General features: G+C 44.4%; 1 protein-coding gene across 2 annotated transcripts in view; it reads left to right on the top strand.

Moving 5' to 3' along the window:
- The window catches only part of LOC138491371 (glypican-5-like), a 1558016-nt gene that overhangs the window by 619832 nt on the left and 912537 nt on the right, over positions 1 to 25647 (top strand). For both annotated transcript variants that reach the window (XM_069617865.1, XM_069617864.1), the window contains one exon: positions 16826 to 16951. In XM_069617865.1, the coding sequence (XP_069473966.1) occupies positions 16826 to 16951 (126 nt within the window). The remainder of the gene's footprint in view (positions 1 to 16825; positions 16952 to 25647) is intronic.

The raw sequence follows: 25647 nt of genomic DNA, 5'->3' as shown, positions 1-25647 counted from the left end.
ATGTCGCTCTCCCTACCACTGTTTATGCTCATGTGCAGATGCCCTGCCAAGTACTCAAGTTTGGGAAGACAGATGGCAACAATTAAAACTCTCACTGTAATGCCACCCTGTGAATGTTGGATTAGCCAATTAGATTTTGCTGAGATGATGTCTTTCTTACCTTTATCAATGTAGGGGTGGTCCAAGGTGGGGCCATCAAATAGGTCTATCCAATGAAAAGGCTAACGTTTATAGTATGTACGTGTAGAGAATTTCCTTAACCAGTCCCTCAACCCCGTATGTTTTTGCAACTAAGATTGTGGTATTACGTCAATGATGACATGTTTCTCAGTTATAACTTGTTGTCTTCTATTGAAACGTTAGAGAGTTCTTGAGATGTGTGTGCTTAGATGCTGTACCCGCGTTATGTGGATTGTTAATAAACTTTGACTATTTCCTTTTTTGGGCGCAGGATTTCCCGGCCTGTCTGTTCCGCTTGTGCTAGAGTCTTCTGGTGGCCCATTACTCAGATGAGGTACTCTTGACAGTGTTTTCACTTCCAATGGACTGTGATCTGATCCCAGGCCATTCACAAATCTCTGAGACTTGTGCTCTCTTCTGAAACCCCATCAAGTGCCTCAGTAGCCTAAAACCATGATTACAAATATTTTCTTGAAGCCTAAAGGATAAGAAGGTGACATGATGTGACATTTTAAATTCTGCAGTGAAATCATATCTTATAGTGTGGAGATAAGTAAAAATAAAAGGAATTTGAAAGGTCCTTAGCTGCCATTGGTACAGTGTTGAGATGATGTGGAATCGCTGGAAGTGCATTGCTGTGGTAGATCTGTGATTCCGGGGCACTGTGGTCTGACATTGCATGACATAATCACGGTGTACCTTGGCAAGGTAACAAACAGCTGAGTAAGCAGAGAAGTCGAGAAACATGAGCATTGTGCCAGGTTGGGAAGAGCTCATTTGGCATCTGTAACCTTTCACTATGTGCCAGGTTGGGAAGGGATAATTTGGCATCTTGGACCTTTTTACTATGTACCAGGTTGGGATGGGCTGGTTTGACATTTTGGACCTTTTGATATGTGGCAGGACACGATGGGGTCATTTAGCATATTGGTCCTTTTAATATGTGCCAGGTGGAGATGGGCTCTTTTGGCATTGTGTACCTTCACTGTGTGCCAGGCTGGGATGGGCTCATTTGGCATCTTGGACCTCTTGCTATGGGCCAGGTTTGGAATGGGTTCACTTGGCATCTTGGACCTTTCAATATGTGCCACAGTGGGATAGGCTCATTTGACATCCTGGATCTTTTACTAACTGCCACGATGGGATGGGCTAATTTGGCCTCTTGGACCTTGCACTATGTATCAGGTTAGGATGGACAAATGTGGTATCTTGTGCAGTTTACTATGTGCCGGGTTGGGATGGGCTCATTTGGCCTCTTGAACCTTTCACTATGTACTATGTTGGGATGGGCTCATTTCACATCTTGGACCTCTTACCATATACCAGGTTGGCATGGGCTAATTTGGCATTTTGGGCCTCTTACTACGTCCCAGGTTTGAATGGGGCCATTTGGCATCTTATACCTTTCAGTACGTGCCAGGTTGGGATGGGCTCATTTGGCATTCTGTACCTTTTACTAGGTGCCAGGATGAGAAGGGCTAATTTGTCAGCTTGGACCTTTCACTATGTTCTAGGTTGGGATGGACTCATTTGGCATCCTGTTATGTTATATTATGTTATTTTATTTGGCATTTATATAGCGCTCTGTATATCATTGGTATAACCTCAAAGCGTAGGTTGAACCCCCTCAGGGACCATGGTCCAGGTCAGTTGAGAGAGTAAGGTGGCATAGGGTGCATGGGAGCACCGATTATATGTTCAGCTGAAGCGAGTGTGTGTTGGTAGCTGCATATTAGCATTAGGTGTGGTGATATTTGATATCAGTAGAATGTGTGCAGTCAGGGCAATGGTCACCAGGACAGGGTTTTGGCTGTGTTAGGCCTGTTTAGGACGTTTTTGTGAGAGGCTAGGCCAAATTGGAGGGGCATAGCTGCGTTTCATCAGAGTGTTGAGGTGTTCATGGGGTAATGTTTGTATGTGAGCAGATATACCGAACTGATTGAGGGGTGTAGCTGTATTCTAATTGTGTGTTGGTATAAAGAAGAGAATGACTTAGCGATAGGAGAGGTGAGTGTATGGGAGGAGGGTTTGATCTAGTGGGCTCACAGTTCCGGAGTTAAGGTCTGCGTGAACTTGTTCATAATTTATTAGCCGTCTTCAGTGGCGTTATTGCTCAGGATTTCTGAATATTTGTCATCAGGTAGCAAGGTTTCAGTAGCCTTAGATGGTCAAATTGGACTTTATGGAAAGATCCAGGTTTTTAGAACTTTGCAAAAGGCCATGTAGTTGTGGGTGTGTCAGATATGAGCAGGAAGAGAGTTCCACAGAGTAGGGGCTAAGGTTGAAAAAGCATATCCTCCGATCCTTGCAGAGTTGGTGTTTGGAATCGCTAGAAAGAGGGCATTGCTTGATCTGAGGGTGCATGATGGGAGGTAGGGTTTTATCGTTTCTTGTAGGTATGTTGGGCTGGTCTTGTGCACTGCTCGGTGATTAATGCATAGGGTCTTGAAGGTGGCCCTTCGTCTGACTGGGAGCCAGTGGAGGGTTCGAAGAACGGGAGAGATGTGGTCTCTGTGTCCCAGGACGAGGATGAGTCTGGCAGCAGCATTTTGGGCTCTTTGTAGTTTGTTAAATTGGTATGCCAGTGCTCCCAGGTATAAGGAGTTGGCATAGTCCAGTCTCGACATGAAAATAGACATAACAGCGCTGAATCTGTTGGGGTAGGAGAGATAGGGAAAAATGTGTTTTAGAAGTTTGAGGTGATAGTGACAGCATTTTGAAACATTATTGATCTGACGGGAGAGGGTTAGGCCTGAGTCCACAGTGCAGCTGAGGTTTTTGACTATATCAGAAAGAGGGGGAAGTGGGGCGAGGGAGGGGGGCTAGGGAAGCGGTTGTGGCAGGAGGGTGGTATTGCCACACTCTGTTATTTTGGTTTTATCAGGGTTCAAAAGGAGGTGGTTACAAGTCATCCATCGGTCAATATCATGGAGACAAGACTGTAGGTCAGGGCGAGGGTTGGTGTTAGTCTTGGGGATTCTTAGGATAATTTGGATATCGTCGGTGTAGTTGTAACAAGAGAGGTTGCGCATGTGGATGATTCCTAGTAGAATGGTCAGATAGAGGTTGAAGAGGAGAGCAGAGAGGCATGCACCTTGGGGTACTCCAGTGTTGAGGGAGCAAGCAGTTGAGACAAAAGGGTGAAGGGACAGTTTGTTTCCTGTTGCTGAGGAAGGAAGCAATCAGTTTGAGTGCTAAGCCATGGATTCCTAGGGAGTGGAGGCGGTCAAGGAGAATAGAATGGTTAACGGTGTCAAAGGCTACAGAGAGATCAAGGAGCATGAGTGCTGGACGTCCCTCAGGATCTGCAGTGACCTTGCGATCATCCCAGATCGAGATCAGAGTGGTTTCAGTTCCATGTCGGGGTCTGAAGCCTGACTGTGCAGGGTCAAGGAGATTGTTTGATTCAACAAAGCTGTTGAGCTGGGAGTATGCAGTCTGATCAATGAGTTTCGCTAGAAATCTGGTGTTGGAGATCGGTCTGAAATTCTTGGGTTAAAGTGGGTCGAGGGATGCCTTTTTTAGAAGTGGCTTGACGTGCGCTGGACCTTTCACTATGTACTAGATTGGAATGGGCTCATTAGGCATCTTTGACCTTTTTACTATGTGCCAAGTTGGGATACGATCATTTGACATTTTGGACCTTTTACTATGTGCAAGGATGGGATGGGCTCATTTGACATCTTGGACTTTTCACTATGTACTATGTTGGGATGGGCTCATTTGGCATCTTACACCTTTCACTGTGTACCAGGAGTGGACTGGGGACCTGAAAGTGCACTGCAAACCATTTTCAAAGAGGCCTTATATGACACATTTTCAGTAAGTCCAACCCTTTTCCTATTGGAACATTTTGAAATACCACACACAAGAGGCCCAAGGTGCAGAGGCCTACTGGGAAATCTCCAGAGTTCCCTATGGGCCAGTTCACCCCTGAAATGTACTAGGTTGGGAAGGGCTTATTTGGCATCTTGGAATTTTCACAATGTACTAGATTGGGATGGGCTCATTTGGCATCTTTGTTCTCTGTGTAGCAGGTTGGGATGGCCTCATTTGGTATCTTGGGCCTTTTACTATGTGCCAGGTTTGGGGTGGGCTTATTTAGCTTCTTGGACCTTTCACTGTGTGCCAGGTTGTGATGGGTTCATCTGGCATTTTGGACCTTTTACTATGTGGCTGGTTGGGATGGGCTCATTTGGCATCATTGGCCCTTCACTATGTGCCAGGGTGTGATGGGCTTCAGGATAGAATGGGCTGATTTGGCATCTTGGGGATTTTACCATGTGCCGGGTTGGAATGGGGCTTTTTGGCATCTTGTACCTTTCACTATGTGAACGGTTGGGATGGGCTCATTTAGCATACTGGAACTTTCACTATGTACCAGGTAGGGATGGGCTCAATTTGTGTCTTTGACCTCTTACTATGTGCCAGGTTTGGGATGGGCTAATTTGGAATCTGTGACCTCTTACTATGTGCCAGGTTCGGGTGGGCTCATTTGGAATCTTGGACCTCTTACTATGGGCCAGGTTGGGATGGGCTAATTTGGAATCTGTGACCTCTTACTATGTGCCAGGTTCGGGTGGGCTAATTTGGTATCTTGGACCTTTCACTATGTACTAGTTTGCGATCTGCACATTTGGCATCTTTGGCCTCTATGTACCAGATTGGGATGGCTACATTTGGCATATTGTGCCTTTTACCATGTGCCAGGTTTGGGATGGGTTAATTTGGCATCTTTGACCTTTGATTATGGGCCAGGTTGCGATAGGTTTATTTGGCATCTTGGACCTTTCACTTTGTGCCAGGTTGGGATAGGCTAATTGGTTGGGATGGGGTCGTTTGGCATCTTGGACCTCTTACTATGTGTCAGGTTGGGATGGGCTCATTTGGCATATTGGAACTCTAACTGTGTGCCATGTGTGAGATAGGCTGCAGGCTCAGCTATCACCAGTCCCTTCCTTCAGATGGATGAAATGGCGAGCTCTCTCTTCCTCTGTTCAGATGTGAGATAGGCTGCGGGCTCAGCTATCACCCGTCCCTTCCTTCAGACGGATGAAATGGGGAGCTCTCTCTTCCTCTGTTCAGATGTGAGATAGGCTGTGGGCTCAGCTATCACCAGTCCCTTCCTTCAGATGGATGAAATGAGGAGGTCGCTCTTTCTCTGCTCAGATGTGAGATAGGCTGCGGGCTCAGCTATCACCAGTCCCTTCCTTCAGATGGATGAAATGGGGAGCTCTCTCTTCCTCTGTTCAGATGTGAGTTAGGCTGCGGGCTCAGTTATCACCCGTCCCTTCCTTCAGACGGATGAAATGGGGAGCTCTCTCTTCCTCTGTTCAGATGTGAGATAGGCTGCGGGCTCATCTATCACCAGTCCCTTCCTTCAGATGGATGAAATGGGGAGCTCTCTCTTCCTCTGTTCAGATGTGAGTTAGGCTGCGGGCTCAGCTATCACCCGTCCCTTCCTTCAGACGGATGAAATGGGGAGCTCTCTCTTCCTCTGTTCAGATGTGAGATAGGCTGCGGGCTCAGCTATCACCCGTCCCTTCCTTCAGACGGATGAAATGGGGAGCTCTCTCTTCCTCTGTTCAGATGTGAGATAGGCTGCGGGCTCAGCTATCACCCGTCCCTTCCTTCAGACGGATGAAATGGGGAGCTCTCTCTTGCTCTGTTCAGATGTGAGATAGGCTGCGGGCTCAGCTATCACCAGTCCCTTCCTTCAGATGGATGAAATGGGGAGGTCGCTCTTTCTCTGCTCAGATGTGAGATAGGCTGCGGGCTCAGCTATCACCCGTCCCTTCCTTCAGACGGATGAAATGGGGAGCTCTCTCTTCCTCTGTTCAGATGTGAGATAGGCTGTGGGCTCAGCTATCACCAGTCCCTTCCTTCAGATGGATGAAATGGGGAGGTCGCTCTTTCTCTGCTCAGATGTGAGATAGGCTGCGGGCTCAGCTATCACGAGTCCCTTCCTTCAGATGGATGAAATGGGGAGCTCTCTCTTCCTCTGTTCAGATGTGAGATAGGCTGCGGGCTCAGCTATCACCAGTCCCTTCTCTACCCATCAATTTGCAGGGAATGGGGGAGGATGCAGAGTTTCGCTATAATTTAAAAACGTTCTTATTTCCTCCGTGAGGTGAAAGTATGCTGGGTTCGGGGGTGGGTTCCTTTTTCTGCGCTTTGGTTTTGGTGGTGGGGTCTGTTGGCCACTTGTTTTTTCCGCGCCTTGATGCCTCCTTGTTGAGGTGATATGTTTTGTGCTTAATAAGGGGCCTATCTTGTAGGCAACTTGTCTAAGTCTGGATCGTTCTGGTGTAGTTGCTTTGCTCTAGCGCCATAATGCCCTTGTGGGGTGATCGAGCACGTTAAAACACTACATACCCTACCAGGCCGCCTTGTTTGCTTTAAATGTACGGGATTAACCAAGAAGAAAGGAGGAACAGGTCCCTGTGAATAGCTGTGAAAAGGTATAGGCGGCAGAGCAGATGGCCCTGATTTCCATTTAGATAGAATCGTGCATTTCTTAGGACACTTGGCAGTTTTGATGGCATGTAGAATAGGAGAAGAACAATCAGGCTGATTGTGAAGAGTGAGTCATGTGAGCAAGGTAGCAGGAGTGCCACGCGCGAGAAGGCACTTGAGTGCCAACGGAGAGAGCTCGCAGGGAAAGCAGAGGTGTTGCAACAGAGCTGGCCAGGCGCTTTCGAGCTGTGATAGAGTCTGCGAGCGTATGCATGGCAGCTGCGTCTTTTATAGCGTGAGTCTTTGCAGCAATTCAGAAGAAATGACAGCACTTAAAGGGATGGGTGTCAGGTGGTGGAATGAATGCAAAAGGAGTGCGAGCAGGCAATGAGATCAAAAGGATAATTAAGTTAGGATGGAAAGGTTGTGGTGCTCACGAATCGCAAAAGCAAATATGTGTTAATGCTAAACAATAGATACAGGAATATAAACATATAGGGCTTGATTCACGGATTTTTTAGCGTGGTGCAAAGTGACTTTGCACTTGTGCAAAGTGACAGTGCACTGCCAACAAACACCCTGATTCACCGAGAGGTGCAAAGTGACTTTGCTCTGCAAAAACACACTTCACATTGCTCTGTGAATCAGGGTGTTTATTGGCATTGGAAAGTGACTTTGCACCGCGCTAAAAGTTTGATGAATCAGGCCCATTGTGTCTTATCAGAACCATTCTCTCAATTCGAGAAATGTATCTGTTCCGGCTCACTTTGGTCTAGGAGAGAAGTTTGTGGTGCACTTTCTTGTTCACACAATGATTTTCTTGTTTTGCAAAAGGGACTGGAGTTCTACTATGGAGCAAGAAGGCCAACCTGCACCTAAAGGGTGAATGATACCTCCATACTTACCAACACGATTCATTCCACTCTATAGGTGCTTTTCCTGCCCTGTTGTTCCCATTTTAAAATTCAGACTACAAGTCCCACAATGCAAAGAAAAAGCAGAACTGGATAAGCACCTACAGATTTAAATTAATAATGTTATCAAGTATGTATTGCCAAGAAAATCTGTGCCCCAAACCGTTTGGAGTGAGGGAAAGGAGTCAGCCCTGGAGGCCTGCTGTTTCGACAACATTGATCCTAATTGGCTTTACTGAGTCGTGCCCCGTCCCCGAATCAAGATAGCTCAGCAGGTTCAGCGTTCGCTGCTGTGATGTGTGTGTGATCTGCAGGTCACATGTTCGAACCCTAACAAGGCCAACTCAGCCTTTCATCCTTCTGAGGCCCATAAATGAGTACCAACTTTCGTTGGGTGACATTGTATGTAATATGCTCTCTGTATAGCGCTTTGGTGAAAGCGCTATGTAAGTAACACATTATTATCAGAGCCATCAGAATGTATTTATAAATGCTAGCATCCCTGCCTGCACCTAAAGGTTGGTGATACTGAGACTGTTTGGGTGTGATAGTGACCCTTAGGGGGCCCTTTAAATCAGTAACACATCATCTTCAGGATGGGATGCAGAATAACTCTTACACCAAATAATAACACAGACTCAGGAAGTTGCCAAAAGGTCTCTTCCAACTGTTTTATTTTCAATTGTCTTAAACAGGGAGTTACAACGGACATCAACAGACATCGCTCAGCATCATCTCAACAAATTTCATAAAAAACAGTTCTTTTATAGCAAAACCTTGTCGTAAGTGACGTCATACTACGTGGAAAACTACGAAAACCTACGGGGTATGTGATTGGCTTAAGGGATACATCTAAGTATACTTTCTTTAAGGGATATGGTTGTGATTGGGTCTCTACAGTCAGGTGGACAACTTATGCCCACCCCTAGTGCAAGTCATTGTCAACAGTTACTAGATACACGGTCACCATTGGCTATGAAACTATAAGGTCCTTCGTTATATGGCCCTCTACTATTGGTTGACACACTTGTACCCTTCTGGAACATTCGATACACTAGCAGCACGTAAGCTGGTAGCCCAGGTGCCAGTGGGTGGACTTGACTGTGTCTCCCCACCCAATTAGCCCAAGATCTCTCATCGCTCATGCCATCTGCCATTCAGATTGTCTTTGAACTTGTCCTTGCAAAGTAGCATTGCTCCTGAGAATAAAAGGGAGTATGGGCACACTATTATCGCAGTTCAGGTCTGTACGCCCAAATCCTATTCCCATCCTAGACTCACGTGAGAGGAGACTGTATTTTGGCCTGTTTTGCAGCCTTTAATTGTCTTGAATTAATAGACCTGCGCTCGTGGGGGGTCATTACAACCCTGGGAGTAAGGGGTTAACAGGGCCGGTAGAGCTGCCGGCCCGTTAACCCCCTACCACCTCATTACGAGGTCCGCTCGTGGGACCCGCTAAGGACGCCTGGTTAAACCAGGCATCCCTAGCGGGTCCCCTGAGCGGTCCAAGCATGCTAACATAGGGCCCGTCATTAACGGGCCCGTTGTTAGCTAGCATGCTCCCAATTCCCATTGAGCCCTATGGGGGCTCGAATGGGAATGGGGATGTACACGGTCTGGGTTCTCTGAATGGGGAAATACCGGGCCCTCCAAGGTCAGAATGGCCCGGTATTTCCCCATTCAGGGAACCCGGACCCAGTACCCGAAATGGGGGTAGCCATGCCGCAAATAGCGCAAGGCTACCTCCAATGTTGTAATGACATCCATGGTCTTCTTTCTTGCACCTTAACAAGGGCTGATTCAGCTTCTTACGTTCACTGTTCTTCAAGGATAGATAACCGGTTCTTGGCCGCTCTATCCTTTGACACCAGCCAAACAGCTATTGCAGGCCTTTCCACGATCTTTAGCTGTTTTCTTACTGCGACAGAGCTTTCCGATCCTTCTTTCCTCACGGGTCTAGGCTTACTAGATATGTGACACCGATGCCCACATTCTATATAATGGCGGCACCGCCTGCACTCTATTCATTACATATAGTCATCCTTTCAGATTACTTAGTCTACTTGTGTTATAGCATCTGTACAGTTATAAAATGGCTTGCATTTTCTGGAGTGCCCTTCACATATGCAGTCTTCATTCCGCATTTGAAAGTTTACTTGATTCTTTACTTCGTCATCACATTCTATAAGGTCTATGCATTTTCTTCTTCAACCATTCTTTTCAGTGCATCACGCTTGCTCCATGTGACGTCACCAACGCCTCTTTCTTTCATGTCTATATTCCTTCTGGGATCTCCTCCAAGAGATTGTCATCTCTTTGGGTATACATCATATAGGGTCTTCTCAATGGATACCTTTTCACAAAGTCTCTCTGTGCAATAGGCAGTGTAACTGGTGTTGTGCATGTCGCAATTTTCCGTTTCCAACATATAGGAAGAAGGGGGGCAGGACTTCCTGCAGAGGCATTCAGCTGCTCATCTACACTCCCCCCTCTGGTTGATTCATCGACCACTCTTTCACCAGTCTCCACATCCTGGTACTTTCTCTTGAAGAAGTGCTTCTTCGGAGCCCAGATGTTCACTACTCCCTTCAGGGATCCTGCTGACTTTACACATTCATCAACATATAGCTGCACTGTCCATTCGGATTACAGTAGACCTATCTTCCCACATACTTCTTGTACTTTCTTGGATGCAGGAACTGTGTTCCCTAAGGTGCTACAATGCAGGCCTCTATATATTTTCTGATCTCTTCATCTGTCAATTCCTTGGGTCCAAACTTTGACTTGACATTGATCATGATCTTCATTCCTACTGATTTCTTTGCTGTCTTCTTGCACCATGTAATTATTATCCTAATCACACAGAATCCAAACATTATCATCACCAATACTGCTCCTAGGAACTTGGAGATATTTGCCATCCATTGTGGAACCCATGAGAAGACGCAAACCAGCTGTCATCTGCAATATATTCTGTCTCGTCTTCCATTTTGTTATGTAAATTCGTCAGCAACCTTATGGCCTCTGTCAAGGTCTCATTCTCGTCATCATAAGAAGATATAAACATGCAACATGATGGCCCGATTTTGGGTCAAACTCCTCTTTCCATTGCTGTGATCATATCCAGGACATATCTGTTCTGGAGGGTCATTAATCTTATGGCCCTCAGTTCTTCTCTGATAGCATTGAATCCCTTTATGGTGGTGTTGATTGTTTACAGGAACTCCCATAGAGTGATTTTCAACCACTTCACATTGGCCATGGTCTGGTTCCCTGGCATAAAGATAGTCGTGAAGATTGAAGCAATTTTGCTGACTAGCCTATGCTCATAAGGAATAGCATCAAAGACTTCTATTGATTTTACAGAAAAATCATTCTCCCTCTTTGTTCGATTGAGGAATTTGGAAGATATTTTCCTCCTCAAATGGCCATCCGCTTTTGGAAACTATCCAATGTTCAGGTCACTTTGAGGAATCACTAATGCTGAAACATGAATGAGTATTAAGGAACACGTTCCCTTTCCCGATATTTGGGCAGCTTCATGTAGGCTCTGGTCCCACAAGTCCAATATCCATCCATCAGAACAGCTGTTCCTGCTCCCATTGTGGAGACATCAACTGTAGTTTTACAACCTATGCTGGTTCTCAAATGCTTCCTTCCCTCTCTTCAAAGCACAGTGTTGCATTTGTTAGAGGAATCACAATCATTGGGCCTAATTCATCTTCTACCCATGTCAGCAGTTTGGCTTGTTCAGCCCATGACTTTAAACATTCATCATTTACCTTTTGTACTTCTCGCACGTAGTCTGACTTCAATAGATGAGCTGCACAGGACATCAATCCTTCTTCCCATCCCATCTTTGTCTTTACTCGTCCATAGACTAGCATCTGAGTTCTTTACCAGCATCCAGGTGCCTTTGCTGTTTCTACTCTATCAGGACAGTCCATTCTCTTGATTTCCTTTATGACCACTTCATATTGTCATGCCCTAGGGTATGTGGGCATCTTGCTCTTCCATGCAGGCTCTTTTTTCCATCTGTGTAGTCCTGGTATAATCATCTTGGAATGGAAACAACCATTTCGACCTCCATCGCAGAGTGGGCCATGTTCCTTGGAATTGTCCTCGACTCAAACATGCAGCAAGGTGGACACGACATCTGGAATCATATTCTAGAGTCTCTCTGGAAATTAAAGTTCGGGCAGCATTCAAGTCATAAGGTAAGAGAGCACAGACATAGCAACTCTCCTTAGACATCCTCTCACCCAACTTTTTCATGTGCTGGTACCACATGGTGTGACCCAAATGTGCAGCACTATCTAGATATGTGTTTATCCCATTAGTGTCTTCCTCTGCACTTCTCCTGTGTTTCTTTAGTAAAATATTTGCAGCCCATGGAAATAACTGTAAAACAGCTCTATGTTGGGGAGACAACTCAAGGGGCCTTGGCTCATTGGTAATAGGCAAATCTACAAGAGTTCCTGGAGTGGGGAGAATCAAATGGATTTCTGCCTTTTTTGGATCCAAAGTATAAATATGGTGAATCATGAGAAACAAAAAGACACAAAGCATAACTGTACATGTGTATATTGCAAACCAACATAATAATTCCCACCACGTATGCCACTCTGGAATTTATTGAGCTTGCTCAATCTCTGAAATCGTGTTAACTTCAACATTTCTCATCTTTACTGAAATTTAAGGAAGGAAAAACACTTCACTCGGGTAACTATAATAGATTAGGTATTTGCAGTAGTTCCTCAACAATTGCTATGAGCAGCCTTCTGATTACAGGGCCCTTCTTAGGATCCTGTAAAAAAGTATGGATGTCCACGTCTCTTCTAACAAGGGCTAGATAAGCTCAAAGAATAAACACAAAAATAGTCAGCACAAGGCGATGCACATCACTTTCCGGGAAGACTATAAAGTCAGCCAAACAAATATTCAGTTAAGAAACTAATCAGGGTGCTGTTCACGTTTCCAATTCTTAACCAAATGTTGTGTTTAGGCATATGATATGGCACGGCATTTGTAAAGCGCCTATACAGAAGTGTTTCAAGGCGTGACGAGGCAAGGACAGGGAACAGAGGGAGGACAGAGACAATGATCTTAGTAGGCCAAGTGACATTGAGATTGTGCAAGTGCAGGGGAGGAGGGAGGGGAAAAGTGCCAGGGGAAAGGGGAGGGGGCAGTGCTGCACATGGGATTAAAACAATAATGAGAAGTGCAGCCAGCGGTGGCAGGTGCAAGGATAAGTGCAGACAGCAGGTGTCCAAAAGTTCATGTAAGGGGACTGTAGGGTTACAGATACAGACCCAAGTGCAAGGGTTGCCGGGAGGTAGTGAGGGTGTGCAACTGGGCGAGTACGGACCTGAGCCCGAAATCAGAGGGTAGGCAGGTGATCAGTGCAGTATCAGACATAATCGTAATATATCAGCATTTCTCTGAAGTTCATTTACAAAGATCCCTGTTGCTCAAGCAAAAGATGTGCACGCCTGCTATAATATCTATAAGGAGTGTCCAAGGGGAGCCACAGGCCAAATGCAAATCTGTATTTATCAATCAGTTGTAGCCATATTGTCCTTCTTCTTTGTCATCGATTGAGTCTGCACACGCTGAAAATCTTTTTCTTGTCTTGCTTCTGGATCGATGGCTAGGAGTGCTGCAGCCTCGCCGGTGTATAACTTAATGTCATTTAGGTCGATCCAAGCTCGTCTGCCTTGAACCTTTACTGCTGAGGGAGTAATATTCTCTACAAGGAAGGGGCCATCAAACCTTGGCTTGTGCCACTTCCTAGTGAAGTTTTTAATCAGCACGGTATCGCCAGCAAAGTCTTGGTACTGATAAAATTTCTGAAGAACTGGTTGCTGAATGGTTTTCATCTGTGTGTTGAGACAACCCCCCTGCTGCTTGAGTTTATCTGAAATGAGAGCGATACTAGCGGTCATACATGTCAAATAATCATGTAACTATTTTCCTAAAATACTTGCCGTACTCTGGGCATCACTTCTACTCCTCGATGGAGGAGTTAAAGGCATTCTTATTAGACTTCCTGACACCAGTTTGTGGGGTGTGAGGTGATGGTCCAAACCAGGCTGATTCCTTAGGGCATACAAAGCTAAGGGGAGGCAATACAGCCATCCCCTTTTCAGTCTCAATCCTTTCTTTAAGGAGACCGTTGAGCCTCTCATGTATTCTGTTCCCCTGCGGATGATAAGCAGAAGGAAACTTGTGCTTAATACTCAACAATAGTTCTAGCTGTTCCAATACTTCATTGACAAAATGTGGCTCATTATCAGATCTCAGCACTTAACACACTCCCCATCTTGGAAAGACTTCACAAACTAAAAACGTTGCTGCGCAAGTCCATCAGGGTGTGTACATGGACCTGCTTCAATCCACCTAGAGAATGGACACACCACCACTGTCAGATACCTGTATCCATTATATACTTATCAACATAGTCGCTATGTAAATTGTGAAAAGGACCATTCAGTCAAGGAATTCCTCCTTTAATCGTTCACAGTGTATACCCAATGGTAAACCTTTGACATTTGATGCAGTTTACTACATAAAATGCAACTTTTTCTAACAAATTTGGAACAAACAATTCTTCTGCAATTGTTGCAGCAAGAATTTCCCTAGTTATTATGAGCAGCGAAGTGCAGCTGTTCAAGAGCTACCCTTAATAAGGCTACTGGCGTCACCGGCTTTCCAGTGCTGTTCTGTGGCCATAATCCCTCAGTGGAGCATAAAGAACACCCCCTTTGCTTCCACAATTCCTGCTCTTCCTGTGGTGCACTTCCTTGAATCTGTATTAATTGTGTTCTCTGTAAATGATTAAATCATTCTTTCACTGCCATAATTATGACTACTTTCTCCTTGACATCTGGAGTATTAAAACTTGAAATATCTGGTGAATATGCAATCCTATCGGATTTTGCATCTGCGGCTTCATTCCCACAAGAAATAAAGTCATTTTGCTTAGTATACGCTGCACATTTAACTATTGCTGATGCTACTAGGCATTGTAGTGCCTTAATAAGCCTGTCCAATAGGGATGCGTGCTGCACTGGAGTGCCGTCCGCACAGAGGTAGCCCCTCCTTTTCCAACAAGCTAGACCTGCGTGTACAGTTGATGTCACATCAGCAGAGTCACTGTACACCGTCAGTTTCTGCCCTTCTTGATTTTCGAGCATGACAATAAGCGTTACCAATTCTGCTGCTTGCGCCGAAAAGTGAGACGGTCGTGTTGCACTTGCTACAACCTCAAACTTGCCATTTGCTCTGTGCCTCACTACAGCTGCACCAGAATGCTCTTTTCCACTCGTTTGATACATTTTTGTAGAACCATCAATAAAGAGAATTTCCCTTCCCGACAACGCATTTTCCTTTACGCGCAGTATATCATCATAAAACTGTACATAATTGGTGCAGTCATGCACATGCTCACCCTCTGCCACTGGCTCAGCTACAAAGGTGGCAGGGTTCACTATTTTACATCTGACAATTTTAATTGCTGGGTTTGAAATTGTCACTTCGTAAGCAGAAGCCCACTGAAATGTCACTGTACCTTTGGCTTTTTTCTAATTTGGCAAAGAAAGCATGTTCCATAAAAAGCATCATGGAGCAGCCCATTACAATGTTTGTAGAGTTCTCAATTGCGAACGCGGCGGCTGTGATCCTATTTCCAGCCCTAATCTCATTGGCACTACTGAGGACATTCATATTTGCCAAACCCTGAGGATGTACAAAATGTGATGCTAATTCCTCGACTCCTGGGATTTTACCCTTTGGGAATTGCTGTACTAAAAACCATCACAAACAGTATTAGTAATATGGCTGTCTTTGTGATGGCAGCAAAGTCATTTTTGGAGTTTTTAATACCTGATTGAAAACTAGGCCTTCATTTGAGTCTATTGATGACTGGGCAGTCTGTTTATGACTTCACCAGATGTTTCTTCTTCCTCAACTGTTGTTTTCTTGTTGTTCTTACTCTTATCGCATTCATAATTTAAATTGTTTTGTTTCCTTAACCTTATCCTGGAAAAGTTGCGGGTAGGCTAGCTTTGCTGACATGGCATGTTCCATTTACTGTGTGGCTCTTTTTTATTTTTTAAAGAATTATGAGTGTTTTGTCCTTGGTTATTCCGTTTATAGACTCACTTTTATATGTTTCTTTTCCCATGACAATATTTCAAATTAATTTTGTTTTTGTGTTTCTTGAAATATTCAAGAAAATGGGCCTCATTACACGGTAGGTGGTAAACCATGGCGCTATTAGCGCCATGGTTCATGCCGGTAATTTACCGGTACCGCCTTGGAGGAAAGGGTAATTCCTCCTTCCTCCATTGCCCTTCCCCATTCCCATTTTTGCCCCATAGGGCATAATGGGAATGGGGAAGGCGCTAATTACGGTACCGCAAATTGCGGTACCGTAATTAGCTCCCTGGTCCCTTTGCGGGTTGGATTTTAAATGCCTACAAAAAGCAGGCGTTAAATTCCCCAACCCGCAAAGGGACCTCGTAGCAAGGCGGTAAGGATTTACCAGTACCGGTAAAATACCGGTACCGGTAAACCCTTACCGCCTACCGTGTAATGAGGCCCAATAAGATTTATTGTGTTTAAATCACTGCTATTTCAATCACACAAGTAATTAAGTACTCTGGTGTTATCTTCATTTCCAATTCATTTTATCTCATTGTATTGATATTATATTGATTTCACCAAAGAGTTGAACAAAATTACAAAAAGCAATGGCGAAAACCAACCGAATGGGAATAACTTGAGCACAAGGATGGTGAAAGGCCATAGATTTGAGAAAGAAGCAAGGGAAACATAGTGGTTTATTTGGGCAGGATCATAAGCAATAAACAGAGATGTATTCTGTCACTGCTTAGGGCCAATCAAAGACAAGCACCTGAAAGTGACAGGGGGAGTGATGACAAACCACCTGCCAGGCTCCAGAAAATGACCCAATGACTGTTCACGCGAATGACCTTGCCCAAATAGCCCACGGCCCTGCCCCAGCACGTAGAGGAATGTATGAGGCAAACCATGTCTGCATTTAATTTGAAATCAGTGCATGTGATTCTGGATTCCCAGTCAAAACACCCAGGCAATGATACACAAGTCATTGTAATCCTTTGAAAATTCATATAAACCATTGCGTGCATTGCATCAATCAATGCCCAAAGTTCAAAAAAAATGTCAATGATTGTTTAGGAGAAAAATGATCATGCTATTTATTTTTAATTTCATATATTGCTGTGTTTTAGGGAATTTATCAACCTAATTAAACGATCGAGAACATTTTATGCCTCCATAGCCGAGAGGCTGTGTGATGGAGACCTGGTAGCACAGGACAGCTCCACCTGCTGGAATGGGCAAGACGTTGTGGAGAGGTAAGCACTCATGTGTCATGTTTGCGTTCAAGTTTAAAATAATCCCCTTGCTTTGTGATGTCTTAGCCCCCGTGTTGTGAGCCACCACCCGCCTTGCTCACAGATGAGGAAGCGATCGGCATTACTCCTTCTTTCGTATTTTTTTTAACCTGCAAAAGAAACTAATGCTCTCCATGATCTACACAACACATGATGTCCCTGGCAGTCCTTTCTGAATCGATTTCTGCCGAAAGTCAAGCCACAGCCCTGAGCTGCCAGTATGCACACTTTCACTGCGCGGTGTCAAACGGTTTCAGCCGCAATATCCCTAAGCAACAACTCACATGAATATCCTACCTTATAGAAAAGCCAGTGTCACATGGGCACATCTCAGAAATACTCAATGATCACAGACGTGCTGTGCCCTATTAGAGTCTTGCCTCTACCATATCATTGAAGTTCAAACCGATAAGCAAAATATGTCTCGAATTGGTCAAGAGGTTTGAGCGGTGTTTGGCTTTTGCTGATACTATAGCATTTTAGTGACGCTTCCTTGAGATTTATATTTTGATCAACTTTTATTTGGAATCTTTGAAGTTGGAAAACGCCTCTTCCTCCGCCTCAGCCTGTGCATTGCTTCTGGGACTGAATTCTGCTATAAACGACAGCAGTAGGGTTTTATGGCATGTATATAATTGGAGTGAATGCCTTTCCTGGCCATTTTTGTTGCTTTTTGATTCTAATCACAATCACAACTCAGACAGTGAAAAGGCACCAACACCTTATATTTGTGAATTGATTGTTGATCACATGTTGCCATCGCTGGGAATTGCATGCTACCACCATCATTTGACCATATACACCAGCACTGGTGATGCCAGTATCCCTGCTTCCCTGGTCACTGCATCATGTGTAGGTTATCAGCCTCTTCCCTTTGGCCTCCTGAAGGCCTATGTCCCCTAACTGCGAGTAAAGGGGTGTGTGTGTTTTGTTGTTCTCCTCCTACCCTCTGCTCTGGCGTGTCATGCTGTGGACGATGCTGTAGAAAGGTTGTTCTTTGTTTTCCAACCCTGCACTCTCATTATATAATAGAGGTGAGCAGGGCCTTGCCAAACAGGCCACCTCATTTCAAATGAATAAATATATTTTAATAGACGGCCTAGTCCACACAGTGTATCTCTGGTGTAAGGTTGCGGGAGCTGGAGACGGGAATCATGCAGTAAAATTGCAAACTTGGTATTTAGATAACGGACCTACTGTGTTTTTCTTAATAAAAATAGCAGGCCATCTTGACAAGTTTGCTTATCATCTGTTTGCCTTTATTAGTTTAATGCATATTTAGTTTTTTGCAGCTTCCAGAAATCAGCAGGTCCCTTTGGTAGATTTTGTACAACTGAGCCGGTTGTGATGAATTGCCATCTGGCAAGGGCGTTAAAGCCCTGTTTTTTTCATGTTTATTAAATAATAATGTGATTTGGGTAATTCCATCTCTGAAAGGGAGCTCTGCTAATCTGATTCCCCTTTTATAAACTCCATGCTAAAAGTATAGTGTACACACAGGCACCCTAGTGACACCCAAGTCTCTGCAGCGCAGGTGCTGCATTTAAAATATGCATGTTGGTTCTTGAAACTACATAAGTCAGAAGATGTGCCGGGGTGGCACATACAACTGTGAATATAAGTCATGCCTGAGTTAGGGTATGGTGGCCAGCATCTTTCACAGTTATCCCAGCCACATTAAATTGATTTTGCACATGTGTCAGCCCTGTGGACCCAGTTCAGATGTGGAAGGAGTATGTGTATTCCTCCCAGACAAGGCCCATCCCTGTCCACTGAAAGGACCACACTTGGGGGGTTGCTTCTCTTTGTTCCTTTGTAAGGGCAGGTAATATCCTTTTACTCGGAGCAGCCAATACACAGGATATTGGCTTGGGAACAGAAACCCATTCCCAAAGAGCCAGTTCTCAAACCAGAGGGCTGAATTTCTAAAGGCCTTTGATCCGATTGCGAGGGGCAGGGTTAGGGCAAGGCAGAGAGGGGTGCGTACAGTCCTGCCATCTTAATTCATTCTACCTCTCTATTTCTCTTTCTTGTCCCCTCAACTTCCTCTGGAGGAAGCACTTTGGGTGTGACATCAGAAGGGCAAAGTCTACTCATTCTAGTTTTAGTCCAATCACCAGGGTAATTTGCCTATAAAGGAAAGGTTCTCCCACCACTTCTTTGACTCATCTGGAATCATCTTGAACATCCTGAAGATGTTGCTGCACCCTGCTGAGAGAGCAGTCCACTCTAAAGTCCTCCATTTGTGGGGTGGAGGCAGGTGTTGCAAGGCACGCTGGAATGCAAGCTCTGTCACCTAAACATCCCCAGGGACCTTTGGGTTGATCAGCTGCTTGAACAGGACCTGCCCCTCTGCCAGTCACAGCAGTCCCCAGAACCTCACCATGTTGGAGGACCTCTGAAGTTGTGTTCCATTGTATCCTGTGTTTGGGAGCCCGGGAACAAGGGCCCAACTTGTCCCTGAGTCCCTGGAGTGGGACTCACAGCAACGTAAAAAGTGACCTGCTGCTGGAGCAACACTGTCTCTCTGCCAGCCACAGCCACCAGAGGACCTCACTGTGTTAGAGGAGCACTGCAGTTGTGTGACAGCCTGCCCCGTGTTTGGGAGCCTGAGAAAAGGACTCATCTTGTCCCTGAGCCCATGGACAGCACCCTGAGAGCCAAGAAACCTGGGATTCTAGTATTTTTTGCCGTTGACCTGCATGGAGTGTGTTACATGAATTGTTCAAAATATTTAAACCACAAGGGTCCACCGTTGCTGCCTTTTCTGGAACATTGTTGCTTTTGCTTCCCTTTCACCCCTTATTCATTACCCAGAGTACTGTGTCTACTATCTGTGCTCATTCTGTGTGCTTTACTTAGGGGTGGGGTTTGTGTATTGTTTTTCTAGTTAGTTATTATTGTACATGGTGTGTTCAATTAAATTGTATGTATTTATAAAGAACCTTGATTGTACATTCCTTTATTTTAGACTTTAATACTTCACTGTTTTGGTTGATACTGAACCACATCCACACCCCTCTTAAGAGTATAGCCTTCCCTCGGCACACGCTACCACAAAAGGTGAAGGATGTATATCTCTTGATAGTGTCTGTTTTACCTTTATGATTCTGTATGCTCCTGGTTTGTAGAAGTGTGAGAGCTGAGTGGGCATTTTAGCCTCTGCTCATCCTTCTAATTCTGCAGGGCAGAAGTCAATTAATCATATCTGGATTGTCCCTTTATAAGAAAAAGAAATGATGCAGACTGTGTGATTAAATAGCTTTTCAAAAACTGTACACATGACCTATGTAAGTAGCCTGACTTTGATAGTTGAAAGAAAAATGGAAACATATTAATCATGGGGATCTTTGTAAACACGTGTTTACATTATTTCACTATCACATAAGGTACAAAAATACCAAGTGTCCTATTGTTCAAGGACTTCAAGTGGCGTGCTGTGGTTACGTGTCTGAAGGAGGGAAGTAGAAAGTGGCATCATCATGTATTATCAAATTGATTTGAATGAAAGAAAAGAGTGGGGAGATGGGTTTACTGTACTGTTTTTAGCTTTGGCTATTGGGTATAAGCCAGAAAAATTGCACTGGAGTATAGCTGGAAGGGAGATGGCATGTGATGAAGGGCACACAGCTTGTGGGTGTTGTTTGGTTATTTACCCACTCAAAGACTGCCCATGGCCATTCTACTTCCTATGGTCACTCCCACCCACTACCTTCCCATCCCCGCCCAAAAACAGCCTCCTGAGATCTCTTTAAGCCAACTCTATCAAAGAGTAACATAAACATTTGTGCTCAAAGGGACTTCAAGTGTTATCTCTAAGCAGTCTGTTGAGAGTTAATGGCTTAATTGCAGTTGTATATGTGCTAATTGAGTAATAAAAGTGTCTTAACCAGGTGTGACTTCAGCCACTTGATTTATATATGTTCCTTGTACTGAAGTATTGTTAAAATCGTGCATTGACAAAACAATCATGTTTGGCTTTTGTGTAGGCATGGGATAGGCATTTACCAGGCACTGCTATTATATGTCCCGATAATCTCACAATTTGTCAGCTGTAGCCATTTTAGGGCAAGGTAGTACTGTTATGGCAAATGCCTATCCCATGCCTACAGAAATGACAAAACTGTTGGGTTTGCCAATGCTTTCTTATGTAAGTTCCATGTTTAGCTGACTAACAAAGAACACTTTATTTGCTCAGAATCTCTTGAGTGTATCAAATGTTATTTGGGGGAACATTTCAAAATGATATTTCTGATGAATTGTCAAATGATAAACTTTGAAACACTGTGCACAACATACATTTAGAACTGATGCATCGAAGCAGTTTCAATCTTCTTTTTAAAAGACGTCATGATTTCTGTCAAGTGTTGTTGTGATAATGCAATAATCCATGAACACTTTATGAGTAGAGCACTTGATTTTGATAATGGAACAATGGGAAATTAGATGGTGTGAAAGAGCCCGAGTGCAGTGTGGTAGTGCCCACCGGCTTCATCAGGGGATATGTTTTTTTTTAATTCACAGTGGCTTAAGAAATGCAAAGGCCCCTTTCACATGAAAAACTGGATTTTTAAACACTGATGCCATAACTGCTTTGCATCTGTGTGTGCAGTTTAAAGCAAGACATGAGAACAATATACCCCTGCTAACATAACGATGTCAGATAAAAGACATGGTGCGTGCTGACAAAAAGTAATATATATTATGCTTCACATCCAAAATACCGGCAAACATTTGAAAAGTAAATCGCACTTTGTTTCCATGAAAAAGTTCCTGTAGGCCCGAGGCAGACCCTTTTGCTTGCTGTGGGACAAATGTCACAAAGCACTCCCCCAGTGAAAGCCTGGCTTGCATCCCAGTTGTTTACAACTGCAATAAAATGTGGCTTGCCTGAAAAGTGTTGAAAACCAAGCATTCCCCAGGCTTGCTGTCTCTGAAGGCAACACTATGCAGAGCAAATGGATCTAGCTGGTGCATCCCAGGTATTTACGATCTGCAAACAACCAACTTCAAACAACAAAGAGACAAATAGCCTGGAGGAAGCAGAGCTATCATTTGCCCAACATGAAGATTTACTATTAATTTAAAAGGAATGTTATAGCTTACACCTTTTTCTCAGCAACCATAAATTGCACTTTCTTGATTCTTGTGTCCATTTTAAGGTAATTTCCACTCAATTTTGGTGATATCTTTTTCCTCCACCTGCAATTTAGGGAATGGTAATGGTGAGCTAACCTGGGGTTCTGGCTGCTCTGAACATGTCCCGGATTTTGGAGTTGACGGACTATTGGGGGATAAAATTAGGCATTTGGAGAATAATGTTCATGTTCCTAACGAAAATTGTCAAACGCCCATGCAACATGGTGCAGTGCCGGCTGTTGTTTTATCAAATTCCCCCTGATTAGCCTAATCAGAAAATGTATATATTATGGCAGTTACTAGTAAAATTATTAAGCTTTTCCACATAAATAGTTTTTGCCAAACATTTGACATGAGAACAGATGGGGATTGCAAATGGAAGCTGCCATATGTCTGCTCTAGACTTCTAAGACAATTCTTAAAGAGAGGCTGGATTTGGGAGGAGAGAGAAGGGTAACTGTCCAATCCTGTTTGCGAGAACTCTTGCAGGGTACGCTCCAAGATTGTAAACCTGATGGTATCATCACTGCTATATAAAGTGGATGCACTATAAGACAAGGGGGAGAGCTCCTAAATGTATCGTCCAGAAGTGAGCAGCTGAACATTGCCATCTGACAGCTGCCAGGAATCACCAGAGGAGATTGCATCTGGTTGAAGCTATCTATTGCTAGGGAGGCCTAAAAAAGCTGACTGTACTCTATGGTGAAGAGCTGGGGACCATCCTTGAGAGTGGAGTGACCAGGCCCCTGCCCTGTCCTTCCAGAGGGTCCTGGCATGCAGATAGCTACCCTGAACATTAAACAGAGGTTTTCTATGTAAGAAGAATTGGACCCTTTGCAACCAAAAAGTGGGGGATCCGTTGGCCTTAACTTATTTCCCTTTATAGTGGGCAGGGAGGGGCAGCACTGTGTAGATCCATAGCCTACATCACTAAAAAATATCCCCTTAACAGAACACCACAGGGTGATTTTTGTTAAAATTGAAATGAACAAAGCTCATTCATGGTGTGCACAAACTATAGACTGTAATACACAGGCCAAGTGGAGAGGGTTCGGAAATCAAACATTCCCAAATCATCCAAATGTTTGCTATCCAGCTTCCCTGATGCAGGCCTTTAAATGAAGGGGGAGGGGGTGTTGCTCTGAAATTCAAAATTCTTTAATCATCCCAATTTTTCTATTTGACTTCGCCAACGCAGACCAAAGTTTGGGGGGGTTCTGAAAACCCAATTGCTAAATCAATCTGTGTTATTTTAAAGAAAAAGGCGTGGGTGAAATCATAATTGCCATATGCATTGTACCAATTGGTAAACCGAACTGCTAGCACTTTTAAGCGCGAAGGAAAATCGAAATTGCACAGCATTGCATACATAATTGTTTTTGCTTATTGATCTGTTAAATTATTTCTTGAAGTGAAATGTGCAGAAAGTAAAGAATTGTGATTTGTGTTCATTTCAACCCACGTGTGAGTTATTTATGTTGAGAGAAGTTTATTGTCTTGTGCCATGGAGGGAGATCGATCCAAGGGGTATCAGATGACTGGAGATAGGGCTGAATAAAAAACTGACAGTAACCAGTTTGTTGGGTCACACCTTGATAGGGGAGGGAAGGAACTCCCTGTGTTGCGGGTGGCCTCTCAATAAACCATTACAAATGGAGTGGGGAAACTGTAACTTTGAACTTTGGACTTGAGCTGACTTTGCATCTGCCTTATGGTATCTTGCAATTATGGATTTTAGAGTATTTATAAGTGGTCATCTTTTTATTTGTATAGTTTTTATTTTGTATATGTTTGATAAAATGTGCCTATGTGACTTTTATGTCGAATAAAGGCTAATGACCTGAACTGAAGGTAAACAAAGCACATCCAAACTCTGTTGAAGGCTAGTGATGCAGAGAGGGAATCAGCCAATGAGAAGATGCCAAAAAGCCCCACCAGTGAGCAGGGCCTGTACTAACCACCACCCAAAGACAGGAAATCAGAAGCATGTTAGATGTGGGCGTGGCTGTAACATAGGTGACAGATCAGCAGTTTGCAAGCTTTCTATAGTGACCAGGTAGCAGAATGGTGTAACCCCATATGTTTGACAGCATGTCTCTATTGTTGAAAAGCCATTATGGTGACCATGCATGCGTTCTTAGTGTGCCGCCCTCTGTGTTTCTCACCATGCTGCGTAGTGAGATCATTAATCGTGCCCACAGGAGGGCCGGGTTCTTTCGACGTATACACAGCACAATTTCCTGGATCCCAAGATTTCCCAACATGGAGGCCATTTTGAATGGCATATGCAGAATCCTGGGGACCTACCTCAGCTCTTTATAAAGAAGACATGGCTACTGTGCTGTCACTCATGACCGCCCCACCCCCGCCTCGCTTCTGCATCACAACCTGATACCACCAGGTTTCTCACAGGACAGAATCCGTGTACTAGCACATGGACATGGTGTTACACTGAACAGTAACACGTGAATTCAGGTATCATTTCCCTCTGTGGTCGCATCAGACTAACTATGCGCTTATTTATATAGCGCTATCGGCCAAGGCATCAAAGCGCTATACCAGGAGAAAAAGAAATATACAGACCATTATGAAAGTTAGCAGAACAAGAACGTGTTCAGTTGCCTTCTGTATTAGTCATAGAAACCCGGTGCAGATAGTCCTGTGGAGGGGAGCCAATAGCAGAGCTGACTTTTGATGTTCTCAAGGTGGAGGCGGGAGTGGGGCGATGGGAATGGGCTGCCGCTGGGCAGTTTTTTTAGAATGTCCCATTGAAAGTATAGCGACTTTTAGCACAGATGGTATTGACGTGTGGCGGGGGGGGGGGACACCCCAGAGCCCCCACGACTGTTCAGTGGTCGCCGATTGGCCCAAGACCTGGGTGATGAGAATCTTAGGGCATTTTGCTGGAAGGAAGGGGCGTTATTTTGTGCTATAGGCCCCCAGATCCTCACTCACGCGCCAGCACAGGCACAGTGTGATACTGCGCATGCTATATGGTACACAATGTAAAAGGACCACTCAAGACAAACAGCCTGTTTCTCTGGAGATTTGAAGAGAGAGCCAGCCAACAAGCTGATCCGTCAGAAATAACAAATGCCTGTTATTGTAAAATGTCACGTTTACGCAACTTTTTTAAGGATGTCACTCGATGCATCGATTTTTTCATACAGATCTCAACAGAGATGAGTTAGGTTCGAGAATGGCTTTGAATGACATGGGCGCTTTTTTCTTACGATCGGGGACATGTGTGTGTGCACATTGCCTTGCCTACCTCTGCCCCAAATACTGGCTACATTGTAAATTGTGCAGTTGTGCCAATGTAAACCCTATTGTTGTGTTATTTTACTATAAAAAGCATGTATGATGCGCCCATCCGCACAGTAATGGCCGTCCAGTTCTAGAGCGTGTCTGAAAAGGTGGCGTCTTGTGCCCCACCCGCTTCCCGGGAGAAACAGACCGTTTTCAATGGAGAACGAGCGTTAAACATAGGTTAATAACCGTCATTTTAATTAGGTTGT

The sequence above is a fragment of the Ambystoma mexicanum genome, chromosome 10, assembly GCF_040938575.1.
Source record: "Ambystoma mexicanum isolate Mex_15411 chromosome 10, UKY_AmexF1_1, whole genome shotgun sequence".
NCBI lineage: Eukaryota > Metazoa > Chordata > Amphibia > Caudata > Ambystomatidae > Ambystoma > Ambystoma mexicanum.
This window is presented reverse-complemented; position numbering and strand designations above follow the sequence as displayed.